This window comes from Panthera pardus, unplaced genomic scaffold (assembly GCF_024362965.1).
Source record: "Panthera pardus isolate Hobbes unplaced genomic scaffold, ASM2436296v1 HiC_scaffold_19, whole genome shotgun sequence".
NCBI classification, from domain to species: Eukaryota; Metazoa; Chordata; class Mammalia; order Carnivora; family Felidae; genus Panthera; species Panthera pardus.
In genome coordinates this window covers 8017378-8043259 of record NW_026526754.1, presented here as the reverse complement: position 1 = coordinate 8043259, position 25882 = coordinate 8017378, and the positions used below count along the sequence as shown (strand labels likewise).

General features: G+C 44.9%; 2 protein-coding genes and 1 non-coding gene across 14 annotated transcripts in view; 1 reads left to right on the top strand and 2 right to left on the bottom strand.

Annotated features, from left to right (window-relative positions):
* Position 1: 1 nt before the first annotated feature.
* On the top strand, positions 2-10319 carry ESRP2 (epithelial splicing regulatory protein 2). 7 transcript variants are annotated; one of them, XM_053906583.1, is made up of 16 exons: positions 6-742; positions 831-959; positions 2411-2524; positions 2634-2748; positions 3083-3181; positions 3400-3454; positions 3524-3634; positions 3713-3845; positions 3933-3975; positions 4134-4435; positions 4549-4761; positions 4869-5067; positions 5215-5401; positions 5711-5876; positions 5953-6058; positions 10243-10319. In XM_053906583.1, the coding sequence occupies exons 1-15, from the start codon at positions 545-547 to the stop codon at positions 6040-6042; spliced, it is 2154 nt and encodes a 717-aa protein (XP_053762558.1). In that variant the 5' UTR covers positions 6-544; the 3' UTR covers positions 6043-6058; positions 10243-10319. The 7 variants fall into 7 exon arrangements, with proteins under 7 accessions (XP_019311034.2, XP_053762558.1, XP_019311031.2 ...); XM_019455486.2 differs by having other exon boundaries at positions 6739-10319; XM_019455487.2 differs by having other exon boundaries at positions 3527-3634; positions 5953-10319.
* The window catches only part of NFATC3 (nuclear factor of activated T cells 3), a 135769-nt gene continuing 117522 nt past the window's right edge, over positions 7636-25882 (bottom strand). For 4 of the 6 annotated variants that reach the window (XM_053906581.1, XM_053906577.1, XM_053906579.1 and 1 more), the window contains one exon: positions 9772-9893. In XM_053906581.1, the coding sequence (XP_053762556.1) occupies positions 9772-9893 (122 nt within the window). Of the gene's footprint in view, positions 9894-20688; positions 20819-25882 lie in introns of all 6 variants that reach the window. The other 2 variants (XM_053906582.1, XM_053906578.1) reach the window with 2 other exon arrangements.
* Positions 10423-10529, bottom strand: LOC128778219 (U6 spliceosomal RNA). The gene has a single exon (XR_008423634.1). It is a non-coding gene; the product is annotated as a U6 spliceosomal RNA (small nuclear RNA).

Sequence of the window (25882 nt, the reverse complement as noted above, 5' to 3'; positions counted from 1 at the left end):
CTATCATCCCCAGACCGGCCGTCGTGACCCCCACAGCCCCTAGACTGCCTTCTGGTGATTTTCACAAATCCCGTGTGACCCTTAGGGACTGCAGAAAGCCCCTGGCTTTGCATTTTTCTTGGCGTAGGCCTCATGGTGGGGAGGGACTTGGAAGAAGATGAGATCGCCCCAGTAGTTAGGCAGGGCACGCTGGTGGAGCGGGAGTCCGGGCCATGAGCGCGAATCCCGGCCCGGCGTCAGAGCGCGCTTGCCCTGCGTTAGGCTCTAGCAGCCTTCTCCCTCGGTTCCCCAAGACGCCCTCGGTCACGTGGCCGGCAGGGAGGACAGGTAACTCGCCCAGAGAGGGCGGGGGCCAGTAGCCGCCCCGCCCCTCGGGGCGCCGCGGGCGGGTCTCAGCAGCGCCCACTGCGCCAGCCGGGCTGCAGGTGCCGCCCCCGACACACGGTGTCCCGCCCAAACTGATTCGTGTCTGCCGTCGGCCGGTGCGTGCGTGCACCTCGTCGGTCCGCGTGTGTCTGGCCGAGCTCCCCCTTCCTCTGCGGCCATGACTCCGCCGCCTTCCCAGCCACCGCCCCCGGGCTCGAACCCCGCCTCAGACTCCGCCACCGACCCCCGCCCAGGACCTGGACCCCTAGTCGTACTGTTCGGAGCCACGGCCGGTGCGATGGGGCCGGACCTGGGCTCCGACGAGACCGACTTAATCCTCCTAGTCTGGCAAGTGGTGGAGCCGAGGAGCCGTCAGGTACGATGAAAAGGGGGCAGCAGGGTGTCCAGGTTGTTTCAGGATCTGAGGCGAACAGTGGATGATCGGTTACCCCCGCCGCTCGTAGGTGGGGACGTTGCACAAGTCATTGGTTCGCGCTGAGGCGGCCGCACTGAGTCCGCAGTGCCGCGAGGCGAGCGGCCTGAGCGCCGACAGCTTGGCGCGGGCCGAACCGCTGGACAAGGTGCTGCAGCAGGTGAGTGCTGGGGCCCGGGTGAGTGGAGACATGGCCGGGCCGCGGGACATTTCTTGGCGGGAGAGGAGGCAGGCGGCAGGGCCTGGCATGCTGCGACCAACTGGCCTGGGCGGTAGGACGAGTTCCTGTTGTTTAAAAATTTCAGAGATTCCCGCGTGTGCCGGCCATTCCTGGGGGCACCTTACTTTTCAGCCTTTCCAGGGATCCACTCCTACTGAGCCGCGGGATGGAGGCTACGAGACCCCTGCTAGGGTCCCGGCCGGCGTGGCTGTGAGGCTGAGACGCCTCTGGGGACCTGCCTCGCCAAGTCTCCCAGAAAAGCAGTCGGAAGCCAAAAGGGCCGAGGGACCTGGTCTTGGCCGTAGGTCACAGTCCCTGCCGCCTGCGTCCTCGGCCCACCCACCCTCCTAGGAGACGCAGGAGCGGGGGCGTAGGGCGGGGTCTGCCTCAGAGGCAGACGCCGCCAGGTGTAAAGCTGCTCGTCTAGGCCTGTCCCGGCCGGCTGGCCAGGCGTGGGCGCTGTCCAGACCCCGCCTGGAGGCTACCTGACTCCTGAGTGCAAAGGCCCGGGGTGCCTCCCAGCCCTGGCTGGAGTGGGAGGCGGTTCCCATTGCTGTTTTCTTTTCACTACTGTACTTACCCTGTGCCTGTTAAGTGTAATGAGTTTAAGTGCTTTACACGCACAAATACTTCAATTTCTCAACAACTCCTCCGGTGGTTCTTGATTTAGGTACAAAGATGTTGAACCTGAGCCTGCTCCTGAAGGGCTCCCAGGCTAGCCCCTACTTGGGGAGTGTGCTGAAGGAGAACTGGGTTGGTTTGCTCTGGGCCCCCGCTTAGTGCTTATACCTGTTCTCCAGAGGTAGTAAGGCTGCTGGAGACTGGGCGAGGAGTGCTCCACCCCCCCCCCCCCCATGAGTAAACAAGCCCGTGCCAGCCGGTCGATAGGGTGTGGGTCAAAGCTCATGCTGCCCCTGGCGTCCAGGTATGGGGCTCTGTCCTTGGATTTTCTCTGCTTCTTGGTTGGTCAGACTTAAGAGGTGGGGCTGCCATTGACCGTGAGCCAGCTGGGCCTCAGGCAGGATTGGGCCTCCCCCACCTGTCTGAGGGTGGTGCCTGGTCAGGGACAGGTTTAACCTGCTTTGCCCCGCCCCTTCCCACCTGCTTATCCCACTCCACCAGGTGTTTGCTCTGGCACCACTCCAGACTCTTGGAGTGTGTGTGATGGGGGCTTGGGTGATATGTGACTACCCCCATTTGGCCTGGAAGAAGTGACCGTGGACTGGGGGAGAAAAGGGACACAGAGCCAGACCCAACAGGTGTGGCCAACTCCTCCCCAGGCAGGGTAGGGCTGAACATCTAGCTGAACCAGCTTTGCAGCCTGTGCCCTCCCTCCTCCTGCCCACCCAGCTGTGAGTCTGTCTGTCTCTCTCCCCACTCCCTATCCCCAGTTCTCACAGCTGGTGAGCGGGGATGTGGCTCTGCTGGGCGGGGGCCCCTACATGCTATGCACTGATGGGCAGCAGCTGCTGCGACAGGTCCTGCACCCTGAGGCCTCCAGGAAGGTATGCCACTGAGGGCACAACAGGGGGTAGGGTTCCCAGGACCCCCATCATGGGGGTGGGCAGGGCAGCTCAGTTCCCTCCATTCATGCCCACTCCCATGTGCCCCTAGAACCTGGTGCTCCCCGACACCTTCTTCTCCTTCTACGACCTCCGCAGAGAATTCCATGTGCAGCACCCAAGTGCCTGCCCTGCCAGGGAGCTCACCGTGGCCACCATGGCACAGGGTATCTGTGACCCCAGCAGGGTTAGGGTGGAGGGGAAGCTGCAGGCGGTTTTTGAGTATGTGCGTCCTAGAGGGTTATGTGAACACATGCAAGTTTACATTATCTGCTGAGTCCTTGAGGGCACATGCCTCTGTGTCTGTGCTGGGGTGCACTTGAAATATGGACATATGTTTGCATATGTCTGGGATGGGGACTTGTAAGGGCATATATTACCTGGATCCAAACAAATGTTTGCCGGGACTCTGCATTTGTCCATGTAGGGGACTTGGACCTAGGTGGGACCAAGATTGGTGCTCATGCTGGGATTTCCTCACTGTTACTTCCCTGTTCATAGACCTGGGGCTGGAGACAGATGCCACAGAGGATGACTTTGGGGTCTGGGAAGTGAAGACAATGGTAGCTGTCATCCTCCACCTGCTCGAAGGGCCCAGTGGTAAGGTTCCCCTGCCACCTGTCACCTGCTCTCAGGACTGGGTGAATGTCTACCTCTTAACTTTCTCAAAGTCCCCCTCCCCACTTGTTACTTTCTTTGAGACCACAGGTAGATGCTCCTTTGTCACCTCATCCCCCTCAACTGTCCTCTTTTTGCAGAGCTTGGTGGGGAGACCCCCTCCACCAGACCCTGCTGACCCCCATGCCATCTCCTCTCAGGTCAATTGTTTTCGAAGGCAGAGGTGGTAAAGCAGAAATATGAGACAGGTCCTTGGTGAGTGTGGGGGCAGGGGTGGGGGTGACAATAGCTGGACAGCTCTGATTCTGTGCCCTGCCCCCACAGCAGCAGGGCCGATGTGGTGGACAGTGAGACTGTAGTTCGGGCCCGTGGGCTGCCCTGGCAGTCATCAGACCAGGACGTGGCTCGATTCTTCAAGGGACTCAACATTGCCAGGTGGGTACAGCAGGCAGGATGGGTGGCTCAGGAGGGCAGGCCCGCCCAGGAAGCACTAACCCAGCACTGGCTCCGCAGGGGTGGTGTAGCACTCTGCCTCAACGCCCAGGGCCGCAGAAATGGCGAGGCCCTCATCCGGTTTGTGGACAGCGAGCAGCGGGACCTAGCGCTGCAGAGACACAAGCACCACATGGGTGTCCGCTATATTGAGGTGGGGCTTTGGGCTGGGAGTGAAGAAAGACAGAGCTGAGGCCAGCCAGGCTGGAGACCCATGGGCTGCCCCCCACTGTACCCACAGGTATATAAAGCAACAGGAGAAGAGTTTGTCAAGATTGCAGGGGGTGAGTGTGCTCCCAACAGCACCTAGTTCCCTTGGTTCTTGATCCATGTCCCACTTGCCCACCACCCCCTGCCTTTCTGCTCCCCTGTGCCAGGTGTAGGTGGGTATTTGGAAGGGCACAAATGAAGTCAGTAGGTGACTCCCATGCCTCCCACCAAGGCACATCACTAGAGGTGGCTCGTTTCCTGTCACGGGAAGACCAAGTGATTCTGCGGCTACGGGGACTGCCCTTCTCAGCTGGGCCGGCAGATGTGCTAGGCTTTCTGGGGCCAGAGTGCCCGGTGACTGGGGGTGCTGATGGGCTGCTCTTTGTGCGCCACCCTGACGGCCGGCCCACTGGTGATGCCTTTGCCCTCTTTGCCTGTGAGGAGCTGGCACAGGCTGCGCTGTGCAGGCACAAGGGCATACTGGGTAAGCGATACATTGAACTCTTCCGGAGCACTGCGGCCGAGGTGCAGCAGGTGAGCACCCAGGGCTTTCCCTACCCTCTGTGTGATTCTCCAGGGTGCCCCTTCCGTCCCCTGTGCACCGGCCCTACTCGGCGTGACCAGCCTGTTGCTGCCTTCCTTACCAGGTCCTCAACCGCTATGCATCCAGCCCACTCCTTCCTACACTCACTGCTCCACTGCTGCCCATCCCCTTTCCACTGGCAGCTGGGACTGGGAGAGATTGTGTACGCCTTCGAGGCCTGCCCTACACAGCCACCATTGAAGACATCCTTAGCTTTCTGGGGGAGGCAGCTGCTGACATCCGGCCCCACGGTGTGCACATGGTGCTCAATCAGCAGGTGAGGCTGGTGCCAGTGGGGACACACGTAACTAGGAAGGGGTGTGTGGTTGGGAGTAAGGCATTCTTGCATACGACAGATTGCTTACAAGACCACCATGTGTACAGGGCCGGCCGTCAGGTGATGCTTTCATCCAGATGACATCAGCAGAGCGGGCTTTAGCTGCTGCTCAGCGTTGCCATAAGAAAGTGATGAAGGAACGCTACGTGGAAGTGGTCCCCTGCTCCACAGAGGAGATGAGCCGTGTGCTGATGGGAGGCACCTTGGGCCGTAGTGGCTTGTCCCCTCCACCCTGCAAGCTGCCCTGTGAGTGTCTCAGGGGCTGGGGAAAGGAGGCATGTGGGGGCCAAGCTGTTGTAACTCTCACTTTCTACAGTGGGGACTCCTTTCTGACTGCCTCATCCAGGGCAGTGCTGGGCTCCCTGCAGATGCAATCTCTACTTCTGCCTCCAGGCCTCTCACCACCCACCTACGCCACCTTCCAGGCCACCCCAACACTCATTCCCACTGAGACGGCAGCTCTATATCCCTCTTCAGCACTGCTCCCGGCTGCTAGGGTGCCTGCTGCCCCCACCCCTGTTGCCTACTACCCAGGGCCAGCCACTCAACTCTACATGAACTACACAGCTTACTACCCCAGGTATCTGCTGCTAAGAAAACTCCAGTCTTGTCCCCATCCTGGTTTGGGGGAGGGTCATGATCCCCTTCCTGCACCAGATAATCCAAGGTCTGTTAGAGCTCAGACTTACACTAAGATGGACACGGGAGTGACAGATGTGGCCTGGCTGATGCCATCTACAAATCAGAATGGAGATGACTCTGTAGAGGCAGAGGTTTTAGGCAGGAAGAACTGAACTAAACAAGGCACAGGCAAAGGAAGAGGGAGGCAGGTCTTGGTCTAGGCCATAAACGGGACTGCTTTCCTAAATTCCTTCCTCTCCCATCCTAGCCCCCCAGTTTCCCCCACCACTGTGGGCTACCTCACCACACCCCCTGCTGCCCTGGCCTCTGCTTCCACCTCAGTGTTGTCCCAGCCAGGAGCCCTGGTCCGTATGCAGGGTGTCCCATATACCACTGGTATGAAGGATCTGCTCAGCATCTTCCAGGCCTATCAGGTGAGGTGTGGCTGGAGGGCTTGGGAACCTGATTGAGGCTGGAGCTTCCTCCCCTAAATCTCTTTCCCTTCTGCAGTTAGCCCCTGATGACTACACCAGTTTGATGCCTGTTGGTGACCCGCCTCGCACTGTGCTACAGGCCCCCAAAGAGTGGGTGTGTTTGTAGGTGAGGGAGCCAGGAGGTAAGAGCTGGCTGATGTCTAACATGACTCTCTTGCATCCAGAAAACCAGCACCCTCAACCAGGTGGCTTCTTTCTGGCTTGTCAAAGCTCTCAGAAAGCACCTAGAGGAGCTCAAGCCCTAGCTCCACCTCCCACTTATTGCCCTGCCTGTTCACCCCAAAGATGATGGCTGGACCCTGCATGCAGGACTGGGGGTGGAATTGTGTTACCCTGCTCCCAATGGCCTGATCTGGGCCTCCTGAGTAGCATCGAGAGGCTTTGGTCAGCTTTGGCCATGGCCCATACCCTCAGATTCTGTGGGGCTGATGTCCACAGCAGGCTTGTTTTCTTTTTAAAAATGTAAGCCCTGGTGCCTTCAACGTATGACTCCTGGGAACTTCTGAGTAAAGATCCCAATGTTCTACCTTCCCCTATCCCTCCTAGTAGGGGGCAGGGAGGCAGAGAGTGCTGGCCCCAGCTCCCACGATACTTGGACCTCAATGGCCACGTTGTGCCAGGTGGTCCCATCTAAGGGACTTCCAGCTTGGCACAAGCTTTGTGGCAAAATCACAAGCTGTTTTGATGGACTATACTGCAATATCCCCAGAGGACACTAGGGGGCAGGAGGCCCTCACACAAGAACTCAGGCTCAAATTTTAAAGGGGACTTTCTGCCTACTTTTCATGCACACCTTGGGCAGGCCAGTTGTCCTGAATTCAGCAGACACCGTGGAATGTCCTTTGCACCCATTAGAGGGTACAGAACTGAAGCTTCGGAAGGAATTTGGAACTCTACTCACTCCTCCGTAAAATAAACAAAGGTTCTAACCAAGTGGACTTTTTAAAAGCCAAAGTCTCCTTAGCTTTGGACCCCAGAGTGAGGGGCTCCACACCTGCCCCAGGCAGAGGAAAACTCAGGCAGATTTCAAGGACACCGTTGACCGATCACCATTTATTATTTCAGCACTGTAACTGAGGAACCTGAATTGCTGGCTCTTCTCTGTTATTTGTGTAAGGAGCACTATACTCCTACAAAAGGTTTTAAAATACAAAATATGTAAGAAAACAATCCCAAGTGCTGTAAACACAACTGAGATCCAGTTCCTTAACTGAACATTGCCCATTTTATAAAATATAAGGTTTCAACTTTAGCTCACCTGAGCCTTAAAGATGACCATCTGTTCGGAGTATTAAAAACAGGGCTTCATAGGCAGACCCAACAGAGCTCTAGTGATAGTGGTTAGCCCTGGGCAGGGTAGGTTGCCCTTCAGACAGCAACACCACATGTGCACCTGAAGACAAGGCCTCTGTTCCCTTTCAAGCTGTTTTCAGCCATGTTTCTGTGTGTATCTCTAGTAAGCAGAAGACTGCTTAACCCATGGCTCAATTCAAGATCTAGCACAGGCTGGAAGGGGTAGGAGTGGGTGCTAGGACATGCCCAGTTGCTACGTTGCTACTGAAGTCAACTTGCATAGTTCAGTGGATGTGTGCTTTAACACCACTTATGTTGCACAAAGGATTAAAGTCTTTACCTCCAAAGCCAAAAAATATTGACTCGTAAGCCAAAGATTTTACAAAATGATACAAGACTGCTCATATAGTATATAAAGCTCTATTTTAAAATTTAACTTTTATTTTAAATAGGAAAGCATTTCTAGTGCTACAGGCATCAAGGTATTTAAAAGGCATCAAAATTTGGTGCATAGCAACTCTGGATCATAGAGGCTTTTATTCTTGAGGGCAGCAGAGCAACCCCCAAAGGGTCTTGTAAGGGGAACTCTTACAAGAACCTCCTGTGAGGCAGCTACCCCAGGGGCAAGAGGGAGGAGGCAAGTCTGACCAGGTGTCTGAAACTTCGAGTCAGGGGCCGCCTCCCACAACCCCTCCAAACCAAAGGAAGCTGTGGGCTTCCAACTACAGGCCCTGAAGCAAATCTCACTATCCACACTCTGACATAAAACTTACTTTAAAAAGAAAATCTAAAAACACCCAGCTCCAGGAGGGACCAGAGTGATTTGCTGAAGGACAGACATTTTTTCTCTAACTAGTTTTAAGGAAAAAATATAAATCATCATGGTTTAAAGAAAAAAAAAAACAACCCATACTTCATCCTGTAGGAGGTCAACAGCTCCTACCCGGCTGACTAGAGGTGGTGGGCAACGAACTGGCTCCCTCTGCCTAGGCCCCACTTGGCTTCAATAGAGAGTCCTGGCATCCAGAACTCCTAATCCCCAAGAGTAACAACATCAAGCCCTTTGACCAGCTCAGCACACTGTCACACATAATAGGCACTCAAAAAATTTGCTTCCTGAATAAATGAAATTACATGATTTTGTTTGAAAACATACTGCAAGCTTCAGGGGCTTTGAAATGGGCCCGGCCTTAGAACAGGTACCTAATCCCATTAAAGGGAGGGATAAAGGGGGGTTTGGAAAAAGCACCCAACTCGGGCACCTCCTTTGGTAGACAGCAGGCTGGAGTTTCTTGCTGGCCCCGGCCTTGGGCACCAGCCTCACCAGCAGCAGCACCAGGGTATCTTTGGTGTGGAGGGTCAGGTCTATGATGCTACTGCATGTTTGGGTTTGCCCCAAAGCCTTTGGGGGAAAAGGCTGGTTTTAGGCCACATAGACGGGACACGGTAGGCCAGAATCATTTTAGACTGTAAACAGAATGAGGGATAAGCTTTCCATGCCACTGTGAATCTTAAAAGCTTCCCATCTGGAGTCCTGCATTTTCTCTACTGTTCTAAAGCATAGCTCATTTATGCTTAGTTTATGACACAGCATGGCCTCTAGAAATTAGTTAGAACCAGCAAATTTGCCTAAACCATCATGAGACTGTGGCTTCAAAGGTTACAGAGCAGCCAAATGAGGATACTCCCATGTGGAAAAGGTCTGGGACCAGAGGGCACAAAAGGGAAAAGCAGTCCACAGCCTACTTGTTTGCAGGATGGCAAGATATTAACGCTACGAAGCTAAAACAACCCACCTTTCAAAGTCACCTTACGTGTAGCTATCTTATCCAAGGCCCTGAGGCAAAAAAGCAATTTCAACATGGAGTCAGTATGGAGAGATTGCAGAAAGATCACCTAGAAAGTTACAAAAGGCTATGCTCTGGAATGTCATTTAATATTCCAACACTTCAATGATTGGAATGGTCTCCTCTTACTTTAACAGTTTACTTTTATAAAGAGGTATGAGCTACATTTGGCTTTATTTCCTATAAATCTATGAAAGGCTTTAGGACATGCTGTTTCTGAGGCATAGGTGTGGGCTTGGGAGAATTTTTTTTTTTTTTTTCTATTATGTTTGCCTCTGGAAGGTTTTATCAAAAGTTCCTACTTTAAAAATAATCATCAAAGCTAAAGAGTCCTTCAAATGACCATAAAGGAGTACAAATCACCAATCATAGCTAAGCAACCAGGTCACTTGCAAAAGCAGCACCTCTGAAATGCGAGAGCCTGCTGCATTCACACTCAAAAGCACCCATCATATAAAAGTATCCTATTTAAATATAAAAAGCAAAGCTCATTTCCCCAAAGCTCAGTCTATGCTGCTCTTGTTCTTTCACAATCTACCCAAGGCCTGAGGTGGAGGAATGCTGATTTCCCCACATATAGTGATCCCAACTCCTGGCGCCAGTCCTGAAGGCCACAGAGTTGGAAACCCAGGGTCCAAGGAGAGAAACATGCTGAGAAGTACATGGTGGTAGACACATGGCTGCAGGGAGCACTGTCAGAGCCCATCGGATCTTCCCAAATCCAGGGAATCGGGACCAGGGAGGGGAGCCTGCCTGCTCGCCCCTGTTCCTTGGGAAACAGAAATCTGGGACATGTCTCTCCCAATTATCTCGTTCACTGAAAAACAAGAAAAGGGAGAGTGATTAGTGACCTCTGTGTGACTGACCATATGATGCTTAATGGCGAGTTCCACTTCAAAGACATTTTTTCCCTCTCCATGGTTTTCTATAAAGGTAAATGCAGTGCTTTAAAGCCTGCTCCTGGATGGAATGAAGACCTCCTTCCAGAAGCTGTTCCAAACACCTCTTTCCCTTTCAGTTCAGTTTGGGTTGGGAAGGCAGATGGCTCAGAGAATAGGAAACATTTTTACCCTCCCTCTAAAAGCTTATGCTCTAGAGCAAAGGATAGGATATATCTGAAATGTGTTAACATTCACCTAACTTTTCCTTAATTTACATCTCTACAGGAGGGTTTTCCCTTTCTGATTCCTGCAGTGTACCCTGTATGAAAAGTGAATGAAAATAAATACTTTGGTGAGAATAAGAGATTTGGGAGTTATTTTGTTATGCTAATAAACCATTCTTTACTATATGGGCCTTTTTTATTGTTTCTCATCCTTTCAGAAAAGACCTTGTTTTTTCTTTTTTTTAACATGGACCACTTTGTGAATTTGCATGTCATCCTTGCGCAGGGGCCATGCTAATCTTCTCCATATCGTTCCAATTTTGGTATATGCACTGCTGAAGCGAGCACCTTGCTTTTTGTTGGTTTCTGTGACAAGCCAAGCATTCCTAGAAGCATAGTGCTCTGTGAGGTCTAATACAAAAAACTCCAATCTTAAGAAACGAGTATGGAAAGAAAACCCCAAAGTCCCCCTCAGTAAGAACCTTCAGTTCTCTCATCATGAGAATTCTTTGCTTTAAATGAAAATTCTTTGCTTTGTCAACTGAAGAGTATACTCCTAAGCCTATATTCAAAAGAACTGAAAACATACGTCCACATAAAAACTTACGCCTGGGTGGTTCAGCTGGTTGAGCATCTGACTCTTGATTTCAGCTCAGGTTATCATCTCATAGTTGTGGGATCAAGCCCCACATCAGGCTCCACACTGAGCTGAGTGTGGAACCTGCTTGGGATTCTCACTTTCCCTCCCCATCTCCCTCACTTGTATGCCTGCACTCTCTCTCAAGATACACATTAAAAACAAAAAAACTTTGTACCTGAATACAAATTCATAGCAGCATTTTCATAATAGCCCCGAAGTAGAAACAACCCAAATACCTACCAGGTGATGAATGGATAAGCAAATTAATGAAGGGGTGCCTGGGTGGCTCAGTCGGGTGGGCGTCCGACTTTAGCTCAGGTCACGATCTCGTGGTCCGTGGGTTCGAGCCCCGCATCGGGCTCTGGGCTGACGGCTCGGAGCCTGGAGCCTGTTTCAGATTCTGTGTCTCCCTCTCTCTCTGCCCCTCCCCCGTTCATGCTCTGTCTCTCTCTGTCTCAAAAATAAATAAACGTTAAAAAAATAAAAATAAAAAAAATAAAAAGAAATGAAATTCTAATACATGCTACAGCATAGGTGAACTTTGAAAGAATTATGCTAAGTGAAAGAAATCAGACACAAAAGATCATATATTGTCTGATTCCATTTGTATAAAACAGCCAGGACTGACTAACCACACAGACAGAAAATAGGTGGTTGACAGAGGAGTTATGGTGAGGAAGAAAGGGGGATGACTGCTAACAGGTATGGGATTTCTTTTTGGAGTAATAAAAATTTTCTAAAATGAGATAGTGGTGATATTGCAGAACTCTGTGAATATACTAAAACCACTGAATGGTATATTCTCAAGGGTGAATTTTATAGCAATAAATTATATCTCAATTCAGCTGTTATAAACAAAAATAGGCCAAGACAAAAAAAGTTCTATACTTAGAATGTGATGTGATCATACAGTCAAGGAGACACTAACAGTCACTTAAAAAAACTTCAAGTATTAACAGCTTTTTTTTTTTTCTTTTAAAGAGAGAGAATTGAGAGAGACAGCATGAGCAGGAGCCCAATGCAAGGTTTGATCCCATGACCCCGGGACAGTGACCTCAGCCCAAATTAAGAGTGCAATGCTCAACCTCTGAGCCACCCAGGAGCCCCTTTCAAGTATTAACATCCAATCTTTTTACAGTTCAGGTAATTTAAAAAAAATTTTTCAAATTCATATACTCATGGCTATCAGAAGGGAACATTCACTTCATATTTATTGAGCATCTATGAGAGTTTGCAACTGAAATTTTATATCTTATTTCAATCTTCACAACATTTTAAGATAACTATTACCCCACTTTACAGATCAGTTAACTGAGGCTTTGACAGTTCACCTAATTTGCTCAGTAAATAGTGGGATCAATTTCCAAACACCTATCACTTCTTGGAGGCCAAGAGTAGAGAAACTGGTTGGGCAGGGGCGGGGGGGGGGGGGGGTGGTGGTGGAATCATTTAGACAAAGAAGATGCAAAAGATCCAGACACATGTGTTGATGCCAGGGGAGGGAGAATGAGTGTGTTAACAGAGAGGAGAGGGAGTCAGGAAAGAGAGAATATAAAGGGGACATAAATAGACAAGGCAGCCGTTGGCACCTGTTATTCCAAGCCACATAACGAGCAAGGAACAGTGTTTTCAGTGTGGATTCCATGTTTAAGTCAATGGGCTAGTCTCATGCTGAGAGGGAGCCCAAGGATGGCCCATGATCTCCATGCATAACCTCTAACATAATACATCACATTAGATTATCAGTAGGGGTCATCATTATCTGTCTCTCCAATAGCCTGTGAGCTCCTGAAGGGCAAGAACCTTATTAATGAGGAAACATCAATTTCAGATGACTGAATAAATGGATCCTAATTCAATACAATTACTTGGAGACTATTGGGAACTAGTATACTGAAAGTTCACTAGGTGATAGGATAGGAAGGGACCAGAGAATGTTATTAAAACTAACACATGACATCTGATTTTGATTTTGACAGTCTCTATGTGTCTATTTTAGACAGGTCTCCCAGCTGTGGCAACAAGCCAAATATAGAAGCAAGTACCAGCTGTCAGTCATCTTTTCCCAACACTTATCCCTTCCAAGGATGGTGACTTCAGAGATGTTCCAAGCTGCCATGTAACATTGTTAAATTATCTCACTGTTCAAGTTTTAAAACTACAAGGTGATTACAAATGGTGCTTTATCATCATCAAAAACCAGGACGCCTGGGTAGCTCTGTCAGTTGAACATCCAACTTTGGTTCAGGTCACAATCTCAGTCCATAGGTTTGAGCCCTGCGTCAGGCCCTGTGCTGACAGCTCAGATCCTGGAGCCTGCTTCGAATTCTGTCTTCCTTTCTCTGTCCCTCTCCTGCTTGTGTGCACACTCTCTCTCTCTCTCAAAAATAAATATTAAAAAAAATAAAAAGACAACCCCCCCAATACAATGTATTGTTTTCCTGTGTCTTTATGAGAAAGTCAGTGCTTACATTTTGAGGATGAGGGTATATATCCAGCATTATCCACCCACTTACCAAGTACACTTTGATGATAAACACATCATTTTTTAAGGTAGCCAGGTAATGCTGTTTATAGCAAAAGCCTGATCAAAGCTATGTTATTTCTGCTCCCCTTTATCAAAGTTCTGTTGTTCTTTTGCCTGTTGTGCCTAATCTCACACAGCTGAAGCAATCTGGAAGGTTCCTTGACTGGGATTTAAGACTATAATAAAGCTAAGAAGATTTTGCACAAAAAAGCACTCAAGCTGACTATACTCAAACATACTTTAACACATAATATTAATACATAATAATTAGTAGATTTAAGTTCCAGTAGGGCAGGGACATTATCTATCTTGTTCTCCACCAAACCCTTAGAGCTTGGTACATTCTGAGTGCTGAGTAAAATTAACTTGCCAAGTTAATCTTTTAATATAATTTGGGGACTTGGAAAAACAACAACAAGAATTATGCTCAAATAATTGCTACAGGTGAATAGTGAATATGAATTTTAGGACAAGGAGTCAGAACTACAACAAAGCAGTCCTTTTGCCATCCTTTAGCAATGACTCGAGCGCAGTGCAGTATACAGAGTCCACTGCTCTTCTTCGCTTTTCACTTCTCCCTAAGGCTGGGAGCTTTGGGCTCAGGCGTCTACCTCTAGATTCCTGAAATATCTTTCCATTGTGATCAAATTTGAGTGTCAACTTAAGCAAGTTAAAATTATTACTGGTAAACAAACTTATGGTGTAATTTACATGTAAATTATCAGCAACATTTACAAAACAATATTTAAGTTACTTTTTAAAAACTTTTTTTAATATTTATTTTTGAGAGAGAGACAGAATGTGAGTGGGGGAGGGGCAAAGAGAGAGGGAGACACAGAATCCGAAGCAGGCTCCAGGCTCCGAGCTGTCAGCACAGAGCGTGCTGCGGGGCTTCCCGAGTATAGATGACATGTTGCATTAGTTTCAAGCGAACAACTTAAGTGATTTGACATTAAGTTATTTCTCAAAAATACTAAGGCTTACAACTTCATTTTCCACTTTCTTTTAATATATATATGCATGAATTTATTCATTTATTTAAACCCTAGTCTAGAAAGTATGTGAGATGGCTTTTTTTTCCCACCAATTTAAGAGCAGAAAGAGTTGTATACCCCTACTATACAATTTTATCATTTCTCTCCTTTAAAGAGTAAAGTGAATTAAAAACACAGAACAAGAGTCAACAACCCTCAACACCCATGTGAACAGGTTATATGGGTCACAGCATTTGGCCCCCTTGTGACAGGTGCCATCAACTCCCACTAACCCAACACCTGGATTGTCTGTGCCACCACAACAGAAGCAGTCAGAACCATCAGCAATATTTGCTGTAAGAACAATTTTTTTATACAAAAATTGCTATCCAAATTACCAGTCCATTGGAATGCTATTTCTCCACAAAAGAATATGGTGTCTGAGTAACAAAAGGCCTCTTATTTAGAGCTTAAGGTTTCAGAGCTAGAGCTGACAAGCATGGTATGGTATGAAATCTCACCATCCGGGGGAGAGGGGCAGGGTAACCCAAGACACTGCTTCTGGAGTAGGCAGATACACAGTCATATATGCAAAAGCCCAAAGGGCCTTTCTAACAAGCAACTGAACATCTTGGAGCATTTCTGTAAAGTATTTCTGGGTATAATTAGACTCCATTTATGTGTTATTTCATCTTGAAACTGCAATGAACATTCATCCAAGTTTGGCAAATTCACCTTTTCTTCCCTTCCTTGTACCCCAAGTTAAAGGTATTGTCTGGTGAACCATTTTATGGAGACATTATTGTTTTAAGCTTATTTATTTATGTATTTAGAGAGAGACAGACAGACAGACAGACAGACAGACAGACTGGGGAGCTGGATCTGCACTGCCAGTGTGTAGCCCAATGCAGGCTTGAACTCATACACCATGAGACCATGACCTGAGCCGAAATCAAGAGTTGGGATGTTTTAACAACTGAGCCACCCAGGCACCCCTCGAGAAGTTTTTTGGATTTTTTTTTAGTTTTTAATTTTTTTTTTTTTTATGTTTTATTTATTTTTGAGAGAGAGAGGGATAGTGCATGAGCAGGGGAGGGGCAGGGGGAGTGAGACACAGAATCCAAAAAAGGCTCCAGGCTCTGAGCTGTCAGCACAGAGCCTGACACAGGGCTTGAACCCACAAACTTTGAGATCATGACCTGAACCAAAGTCAAACACCTAATGGACTGAGCCACCCAGGTGCCCCTGGAGAAGTTATTTTTTACAAAATGAAGATTGCAATCATTTTCTGAATTTTACTTGAAATGAAAAAATGAGAAATTTGGAAATAAATAGAAATGATTTTAAATGGATGAGAAACATAGAATAATAAACCATAAAGTAATACTAGAACAGTTTTGCTAAGATAGACTTAGGTTTTTGATGAGTTGTAAGAATACCATCTAAACTAAATACATTAAATAACTGAATTCACTGATTTATGGCATGACCTGAAGAATTAATCTGTATTTATAAAAGTTTGATTAACATACCTTCTTAAGCTAAAGACAAAAGAAAAAAAGAAAAAAAAGTTCCTGAAAATTTAGAAGGTGTCTATAGTAGACTGCTAACTGTCCTAATTTATTCTTAAGTAATTGAATTTAACTTGTCACATGGCCACTTAGCTACAAACTACATTCACAGCTTCCCTTTCATAGGTAGGTATGGCCATATAATTTGTTCTTTTCCAATGAAATGTGAATAAAAGTGTATCTTACTCACTGCAGACTCAATAACCTCTTCCCTTCCTTTCCCCCTACCTCTAGCTTCAAAGTGGTGACTCTACTCTGACAATACCTAAGGAAATAGAGGAACAATGAAATAAAGGAATCCTTATCTCTGGATTAACCTGGGGTGTAAGAGAAACTTCCAATGTGGTAAAGCCACTGTATTTGGAATCTGCATTATAGTAACCTAGCTTATACTGTTAACAAAAATAAAACTCACCACCATAAAGTAACACAGAAAGAATAATTAAGTATTTTAAGAACCAAAATAACCAGTTTGAGCTTTATCACACCAAGTTTTTAACTAAGTCATTTAAAAATTCACCCTGAATACTAGACAATTTCCAACCACAGGACAACCTGAATATATATATATATACAGATCAAAAGAGACCTTTTACTTTTAACGCTAGCTTTAAAAAAAAGTTTATATATTTGTTTTTGAGAGAGAAAGAGACAACATGAACAGGGGAGGGGTAGAGAGAGAGGGAGAGAATCCCAAGCAGGTTCTGAACTGCCAGTGCAGAGCCTGACTTGGGGGTCAACCTCATGGACTGTGAGATCATGACCTGAGCTGAAATCAAGAGTTGGACACAGCCACCCAGGCGCCCTTTCACACTAGCTTTTAATACTAGTACAGGAAAATTATGACACTTGTTTTCAATGAACCTGACTAGGGGGGTATCAGTCTTGTTACTGAGAGTCCTTTCTTTTTTAAGAAATTTCTTATGTGTGTGATGCTATACTCAGTGTCATACAGACCTTTCCTCTAAAAAAGGTTGTAACTCAAAACATTATTCAAAGAAAAACAATATATCTCCAGCTGAGTAAACACTACACAGGTACCTAAAAGTGTATTCAAGTATCAGCATGTATCCTTTTGTATCAGCAAAAAGTGAAATGTGAAAAAATAAAACCCCCAAAGCAAAAACCACTTCTTTTTTGTGTTAAGACGTTGGATTCAGAAGAATTTTAAGATTATAAGAAGATTCCTTCCTTATACCTATTTTTTGTCACATTGTACATTTTCTGTGAATAGTCTTGTCCACTTTAAAAAAATTTTTTTTAATGTTTATTTATTTTTGAAGGAGACAGAGCATGAGTGGGGGAGGGGCAGAGAGAGAGGGAGATACAGAACCTGAAGCAGGCTCCAGGGTCCAGGCTGTCAGCACAGAGCCTGATGCGGGGCTTGAACTCATGGACCGGATGGTGAGTGAGATCATGATGTGGGCTGAAGCCGGACACTCAACCGACTGAGCCACCCAGGCGCCCCCTGTCCATTTCTAAATACATACTGTTGACACCCAAATTTCTGACCTCCAGGGGCCTAACCTGAGCTCCAAAGCCATAAATCTACATGGCGCATTCACCATCTGAGCTACAGATGCTATATGCTTCCCTCTTGAAGACATGCTCCAAGAATTTTTCTTCACTCTTCCAGCTCTTCAACTGATCTACCTATCTTCCCTTCTGGATCTTTCTCAACATTGAGAAGTATGTATGTCTATCTTAAACAAGCAAGCAAACAAATAAAAACCCTAGACTCCATGTAACCCTCTATATCTATTTTTTCTTTCATTGCTTAACTTTTTTTTTTTTTTTTTGGAGGACTTGGCAAAGACAGCTTTTTTGTTTGTTTAGAGAGGGAACAAGTGAGTGAGGAGCGGGGGAGGGGGGAGGGAGGAGAGGGAGAGAGAGAGACAGAGACAGAGAGAGAAAGAGAGAGAATATCCCACGAGGGACAGAGAAAAAGACTGGGAGAGAGATGCAGGACTCACCCAAAGCAGGCCCCAACTGAAGCACGCCCTGTGTTCACCTGATGCAGGACTTGAACCTGCAAACTCTGAGACCATGACCTGAGCTGAAGTCAGATGCTTAACCAACTGAACCACCCCCAGGTGCTATGATTGCTTAATATCTTAAAGGAGTTATCTACACTGCCTGCTGTTTCTATGTTCTTACTTCCTGTTCACCCCTTAGTCATACATTGATCCCCTCATTCCACAGAAATGCTTCTTACCAAGATCACTAGGACCAACTTACTTATTGCTTCATGCAAGGGAAGAGCTATGGGGTAAACTCTAAAAGAGAGCAAACTTTAATCTTTGGTTCAGCTGAGATATAACTAGGGTGAATTACTTAATCTTCCAGCTATAAAACAGACAAGTCATGGGGTTGTAATGTACAGCATAGGAAATATAGTCAATAATATTGTAGTAACTTTTTATGGTGAGAGGTGGCAACTAGCCTTATCACAAGCATCATTTTGTAATGTATAAAAATAGCAAATCACTGTGATAGACACCTCAAATGTAACAGAATATTATATGTCAACTATACTTCAATTAAAAAAAAAAACAACCTTCAGGTTATAACTCTCCTTAGACAGATGCAGGAATTTAGTTGCTATTTCTACTCCTCTCATGACTAGAGACAAGAGTGATGTGAGACCAGGGTAGGCTCAGTTTCTGGGAGAAGCCAATGTTTTGGTGCCTTGTCTAATCAGGAGGCTTAGTATCTCATATATAAAGATCTGGGTAGTTCCCTTCCAAATCTAAATTCATTAAATTTAAATTCAAATGGCATGTTGAGAATTACAACTTATATATTTATAATTTCTATCACATATGTTCTCAGTGGCTTTCAGAGTCTTTATTCTATTTCTCAATTAGAAAAAATTTTCACGAAGCACCTGGGTGGCTCAGTCGGTTAAGCGTCCGACTTCAGCTCAGGTCATGATCTCACAGTCCGTGAGTTCAAGCCCCGTGTTGGGCTCTATGCTGACCGCTCAGAGCCTGGAGCCTGTTTCCGATTCTGTGTCTCCCTCTCTCTCTGCCCCTCCCCTGCTCATGCTCTGACTCTCTGTGTCTCAAAAATAAATAAAAACATTTAAAAAAAAATTTGTTTTCATGGGTGCCTGGGTGGCTCAGTCGGTTGGGCGTCCGACTTCAGCTCAGGTCATGATCTCACAGTTGGTGGGTTTGAGCCCCATGCCGGGCTCTGTGCTGACAGGTCGGAGCTTGGAGCCTGCTTCGGATTCTGTGCCTCCCTCTCTCTCTGCCCCTCCTCTGCTCACTCTGTCTCTCAAAAATAAATAAAAATGTTGAAAAAAAATTTTAAAAATCTTTTTCATAATGTTTATTTTTGAGAGAAAGAGAGTGAGCACGAGCAGGCAGAGAGAGAGGAAGACAGAATCTGAAGCAGACTCCAGGCTCTGAGCGGTCAGCACAGAGCCCAACTCAGGGTTCAAACTCATGAGCCGTGAGATCATGACCTGAGTCGAAGTTAGATACTTAAACAAACTGAGCCACCCAGGCACCCTTCAGAAGCTTTCAGAGTCTTCAAAGAAAGGAGCTGCATGATAGTGAGGCAGAGTTGTGTTCCTGGTGGGTTGCTGAGGTAGAGTGGCCTGAGGCCCAGCCCCCTCCCTCATGCAGACTTCACTTATATGGATTCTTTCCAAATGGAGTCCCAGAAGAATTATTAGGAATGCACACATGGGTCTACAGGGGAGGCTCAAGGGTAAAGGATCCAGGTTTCCTCTGGCACATGGATAAAATGTCCTGCTTTATTTTCATTCCAAACTGTCTCACGTCAAAACTTAAGAGTACTTGATTGACCAGAGATGAGCAGACTTATACACTTGACTGACAACCAAGTTTACTCAGCACCCAAGCCATAGAATTTTTTTAAAGTTTATTTACTTATTTTGAAAGAGAAAGAGAGGTGGAGAAAGAGGGAGAAAGAGAGAATCCCAAGCAGGCTCTGCACTGTCAGCACAGAGCCTGATGTTGGCTTCGATTTCATGAACTGTGAGATTATGACCTGAACTGAAATCAAGAGTCAGATGCTTAACCAACTGAGGCACCTAGGCACCCCCAAGCCATAGAATTCTTACAGATGGGCTTCTCTGCTTTGATTTAATAAATTCAGTTAAACACTTGCTTTCTACTCAAACCAGATTAAATTCATAAGTACTAGTGTACAAGCCTGAATATGGTTCGATTTATAAAGTAGTTTTGGGGTGCCTGGGTGGGTCAGTTGAGCCTCCAACTTCGGCTCAGGTCATTATCTCATGGTTCATGGGTTCAGGCCTTGCATCAGGCTCATTGCTGTCAGCATGGACCTTGCTTTGGATCCTCAGTACCCTTCTCTCTCTGCCCTTCCCTAGCTCACGTTCTCTCTCTCAAAAATAAATTAAATAAATAAATAAAAAGCAGAGTCTTGGGGCCCTGGGTGGCTCAGTCAGTTAAGCATCTGACTCTTGATTTTGGCTCAGGTCATGATCTCACAGTTCCTGGGATCGGGCTCTGCCCTGACAGCGTAGAGCCTGCTTGGGATTCTCTCTCCCTCTCAGCCCCTCCCCCACTTACACAAGTTCTCACTCTTTCTCTTAAAATAAATAAATAAACGTTAAAAAAAATTTTTTTTTAAATAAAAAGCAGAGTCTTGCAGTCAAAGTGTAGCTCCAAAGATAATGAGTGGACCTACCAAGATGCCCATGTATACCCCATCCTCTGTAGCACATGCAAATCCAGCCACTGCATGCAAATACCAGACTTGGGTATAAAAACAATGACACATTTCAATCAACACTCACCCTCTAGATTCTCCAGAAAGGAGCTGGACATGAGAGCTCACTGTGGTTAGGCCATTTCTCTGCTGAACCTGATGGCTGGTGTTCCAAGTCAGACATAAACTGGTCTGTGTCAAAGAAGACAACATCACTACTGAATGGAACAAACCAGAAAGTAACTTAATCTACTACATGCCCAGCCTGTTTTTTCTATAATAGAGGAATTTAATCATCCTTTGTCTGTCAATCACTACATAAAATGGCTCACCAAATTACATTAGATAATATGAATATTAGAGTCTAGAGAATTTAGGTAATGGCTGATTGATTTCCTAAAATTAAAAGGGCAATAATTTTAAAGGTCATGATGATGGTTTCAGCAATTTTATTTTATTTTTATTTATTTATTTTTTTAGCAAACTCTACCTCCAACATGGGGCTCAAAATCATGACCCCAAGATGAAGAGTCACATACTCTACTGAATGAGTAAGCCAGGTGCCCCATTTTCTGCAATTTTATATGACATATTTAGTTTTAAACAAAATAGTTTATATTATATTGGATATTAGTAGTTCCCAAATACTTGCCCAAGGCTACATCAAAATTATCACTTAATAAAAACAGAAACTCCTGGGTTCCACTTTAGGCCACGGAATCAAAATGTGTAAGGGCAGAAGCCCTGAAAACTTCACGCACAGGTAAATTTAGGGGTCATGGAGGAATATTTTTTAAACTAAAGTGCACATTTATTTGCAAGATTATGAAATCAATTCAGCAAGTTGAGATCAGTATCTTTTTAAAAAGAAATAGAACAAAACAGAACATAGTAGACTGCATCTTCTTTAATAAGAGTTAAGAACTGACCTTTGAGAGGCACCTGGGTGGTTCAGTTGGTTAAGCATCAAACTTTGGCTCAGGTCATGATCTCATGGCTTGTGGGTTTGAGCCCCACGCTGGGCTCTGTGCTAACAGCCTGGAGCCTGCTTCAGATTCTGTCTCCCTCCCTCTGTCTCTCCCCTGCTTGTGCTCTGTCCCTCTCTCTCTCTCTCTCAAAAATAAATAAACATTAAAAAGAATTTAAAAAAATAACTGGCCTTTGAGACTTTCATGTTAGTTGTATATATATTTTTGTTTGTTATATACTAGGTCATGCTATAAAACTTACTTTTTTAATGTTTATTTTTGAGAGAGAGAGAGCATGAGCAGGGGAAGGGCAGAGAGAGAGGACAGAGGATCTGAAGTGGGCTCTGCTCTAACAGCACCAAGCCTGATGTGGGGCTCTAACTCATGAATTGTGAGATCATGACCTGAGCTGAAGTCAGACACTCAAATGACTGAGCCACCCAGGTGCCCCAAACTTACTTCTTATTGTAGGAAGCTATCCAAAATGTTTAAAAGTCACTGTAGTCAAGAAGAGTCACCACTGGTCAGTTTTGTGATAATGGCTGACACATTCAGATGGCCAGTTAGAGAGCCCCAATACAAGGGATGCAAAGCGTCTTCCTTTGGCCTCTAAGGATTTATTTTTAGCCTTTGTTTGCTCAACCTCAAGCAAAAGCACCTAACTTTTTAGACTCTAGAAGAATGCTTATTTTATCTTAGCAGAGGAGAATGTGTATATAGTCTCTGTGAATAATAATCAATACCCTTGTCTTAGGTTGATAAAGGAGGTAAAATAAAGGAGGAGGGCATCTGTGCAAAATGCAGCCTTAATTAAGAAGTCAAAACAAAACACAAAAGCCAGAAATTCTTCGTGTTTACAGGCAAAACTTTCCTAAGCTTATTACTAAACTTGAGATCATTCACCAAGTTTTCAAAGGGGATTTAAGGATTACAGTATATGTGAAATATTTTATTTATTTTTTAAAATGTTTATTTTTGAGAGAGAGAGAGAGAGAGAGAGAGAGAGAGAGAGAGAGAGAGCGCGCGAGAGCGCGCACACGCAGGGAAGAGGCAGAAAGGGAGTTGGAGGATCCGAAGCAGCTCTGTGCTGGCAGCAGAGTGATGCAGGGCTCAGACTTACAAACTGTGAGATCATGACCTGAGCCAAAGTCCACCCAAGCGCCCCATGTGAAGTATTTTAGAGATTGAATATGTATAGTCAAAAGTCTCCTTTCTGTGGATGCCCAATCTCCACAACTGAATCCTCCAAAACAGACATGAAGGTATAGACCATTTGATTCAAGGTACAGTAGCACATAAATAAGAAGAAAGAAGCCCAGGAACAAAGCTAAGAGGTCAACAGATCCTAGTGACTTCTATGAGTTGGTTTATGCAATGGTAGTTTCATACTGTGCTTATGGAAAGCTGTCCTTAAGACAGCTTTCTATTTCTTGAAACATTGTTGACAGATTCAAAAAATATCTGATTCGTTTTTTCCTATCACAAAAACTTTGACAAAACTCTTGAAGAAGAATTAGCATCAATCCTCTCTTAAACTCTTCCAAAAGATTAAAGAAGAGGGAATACTTCCTACTCATTCCAAGGTCAACATTACTGATGCCAAAGCTAGACAAAGACACTACAAGAAAAGAAAACTACACAATACACCCTATGAATACAGATGCAAAACTCCTCAACAAATACTAACAAACCGAATTCAGTAGTATATTAAAAGTACTATAGCAAAAATGAACTATTGGGACCTTATCAAAATAAAAAGCTTCTGCACAGCAAAGGAAACAATCAGCAAAACTAAAAGGCAACTGACAGAATGGGAGAAGATACGTGCAAACGACCTATCAGATAAAGGGTTAGTATCCAAAATCTATAAAGAACTTATCAAATTCAACGCCCACAAAACAAATAATCCAGTGAAGAAATGGGCGAAAGACATGAATAGACACTTTTCCAAAAAAAAAATCCAGATGGCCAACCAACACATGAAAAAATGCTCAACATCACTCATCATCAGGGAAATACAAATCGAAACCACAATGAAATACCACCTCACACCTGTCAGAAAAGCTAACATTAACAACTCAGTCAACAATAGATGTTGGCGAGGATGCGGAGAAAGAGGATCTCTTGCATTCCTGGTGGGAATACAAGCTGGTATAGCCACTCTGGAAAACAGTATGGAGGTTCCTCAAAAAATTAAAAATAGAACTACCCTACGACCCAGCAACCGCACTACTAAGTATTTATCCAAGGGATACAGGTATGCTGTTTCCAAGGGACACATGCACCCCAATGTTAATAGCAGCACTATCAACAATAGCCAAAGTACGGAAGGAGCCCAAATGTCCCATCGATGGATGAATGGATAAAGAAGATGTGGTATATATACAATGGAGTATTACTTAGCTATCAAAAAGAATGAAATCTTACCGTTTGCAACTACGTGGATGGAACTAGAGGGTCTTATGCTAAGCAAAATTAGTCAGTCAGAGAAAGACAAATATCCTACCACTTCATTCATATGAGGACTTTAAGACACAGAACAGATGAACATAAGGGAAGGGAAGCAAAAATAATATAAAAACAGGGAGGGGACAAAACAGAAGAGACTCTTAAATATGGAGAACAAACAGAGGGTTACTAGAGGAGTTGTGGGAGGGGGGATGGGCAAGGGGCATTAAGGAATCTACTCCTGAAATCATTGCTAAACTATATACTAACTAATTTGGATATAAATTAAAAAAATAAAATTAAAAAAAAAGTACTATACATCAAGGCCAAGTGAGATTTATTCCCAGAATGCAAAGATGGTTCAGGATATGCAAGGCAACAAATGTAATTTACTACATATTATTAGAATGAAGGATAAAACATTACAGATGATCTCAATTGACACAGAAGAAGCATCTGACAAAATTCAATTCACTTTCAAGATAAAAAAACACCGAATAAACTAGGACTAGAAGGGAATTTCCTCCACATGATAAAAAGGCCATACATGACACATCATACTCAGTAGTGAAAGACTGAAAGTTTTTTCCCTGAGATTAAGAACATGATAAGGATGTCCACTTTTGCCACTTCAATTCAAAACAATACTAGAATTTCCAGCTAGAGCAATTAGGCTAAAGAAATTTTTTAAAGGCATACAAATTGGAAAGGAAGAGGTAAAATTATCTCTGTTCACAAATGACATGATCTTACACATAGAAAGCTTGAAAGAATCAACATGTAACAAATATTAGCATTAATAAACTAAGTCAGTAGTTATAGGATATAAAATCAACAGACAATATTGAGTTGTATTCTATACACTTTCAATGAACAACCAAGAAGGAAATTAAAAAATCAATTCCATTTACAATAACATCAAAAAGAATAAAATATTTAGGAATTAGACAAGAAGGAATAGGATTTGTACACTGAAAACTAAACATTTCAAAACTTACTATAAAGGTACAGTAATCAAAACAACATGATACTGGCATAAGGACATATGTACACACCAAAGGAACAGAGAGGCCAGAAACAAATCCTCACAATATATGCTCAATTCATTTTCAAACATTCAACGGGGAAAAGGCAGTCTTTTTAAAACACAATACATGTTTCCACTGGATATCCACATGTAAAAGAATGGAAGCTGGACTCCTATTTCACTCCATATACAAAGTTAACTCAAAATAGATCAGAGACTTAAGAGCTAATATTATAAAACTCTTGGGGCATCTGGGTGGCTCAGCTGGTTGAGGGTCTGACTTGATCTCAGCTCAAGTCATGATCTCATGGTTCATGAGATTGAGCCCCACCTTGGCTTCTCCACTGACAGTGTGGAGCATGCTTGAAATTCTCTCTCCTTCTCTCTCTCTCTCTCTCTCTGCCCCTCCCCTGCTCACATGCTGTCTCTCAAACATTAAAAAATTTTTTAAACATTGCATCCAGATCATTAAAATAATAAATAATAAAAAATAATAAAATAAATAATAATAAATTTAAAAATAATAAAATATATAATAAAATAATAAAAACAATAATAAATAATTATAATTATTAAAATAATAATTTTTTAAAAAATAATAATAAAATTATAAAACTCTTAGAAGAAGAAAACATGGGGTAAATAAATCTTCATGACCCTGGAGATTTAAATAGAACTCTAAAAGCACTGGCAATAAAAGAAAACATGGATTACAAGGACTTGATCAAAATTAAAAACCTCAAAGGACACTATCATGAGTGCAGAGTGGGGCACTTAGTTGGCTTAGTCAGTAGAGCACAGTGCGGCTCTTGATCTCTGGGTTGTGAGTTCAAGCCCCA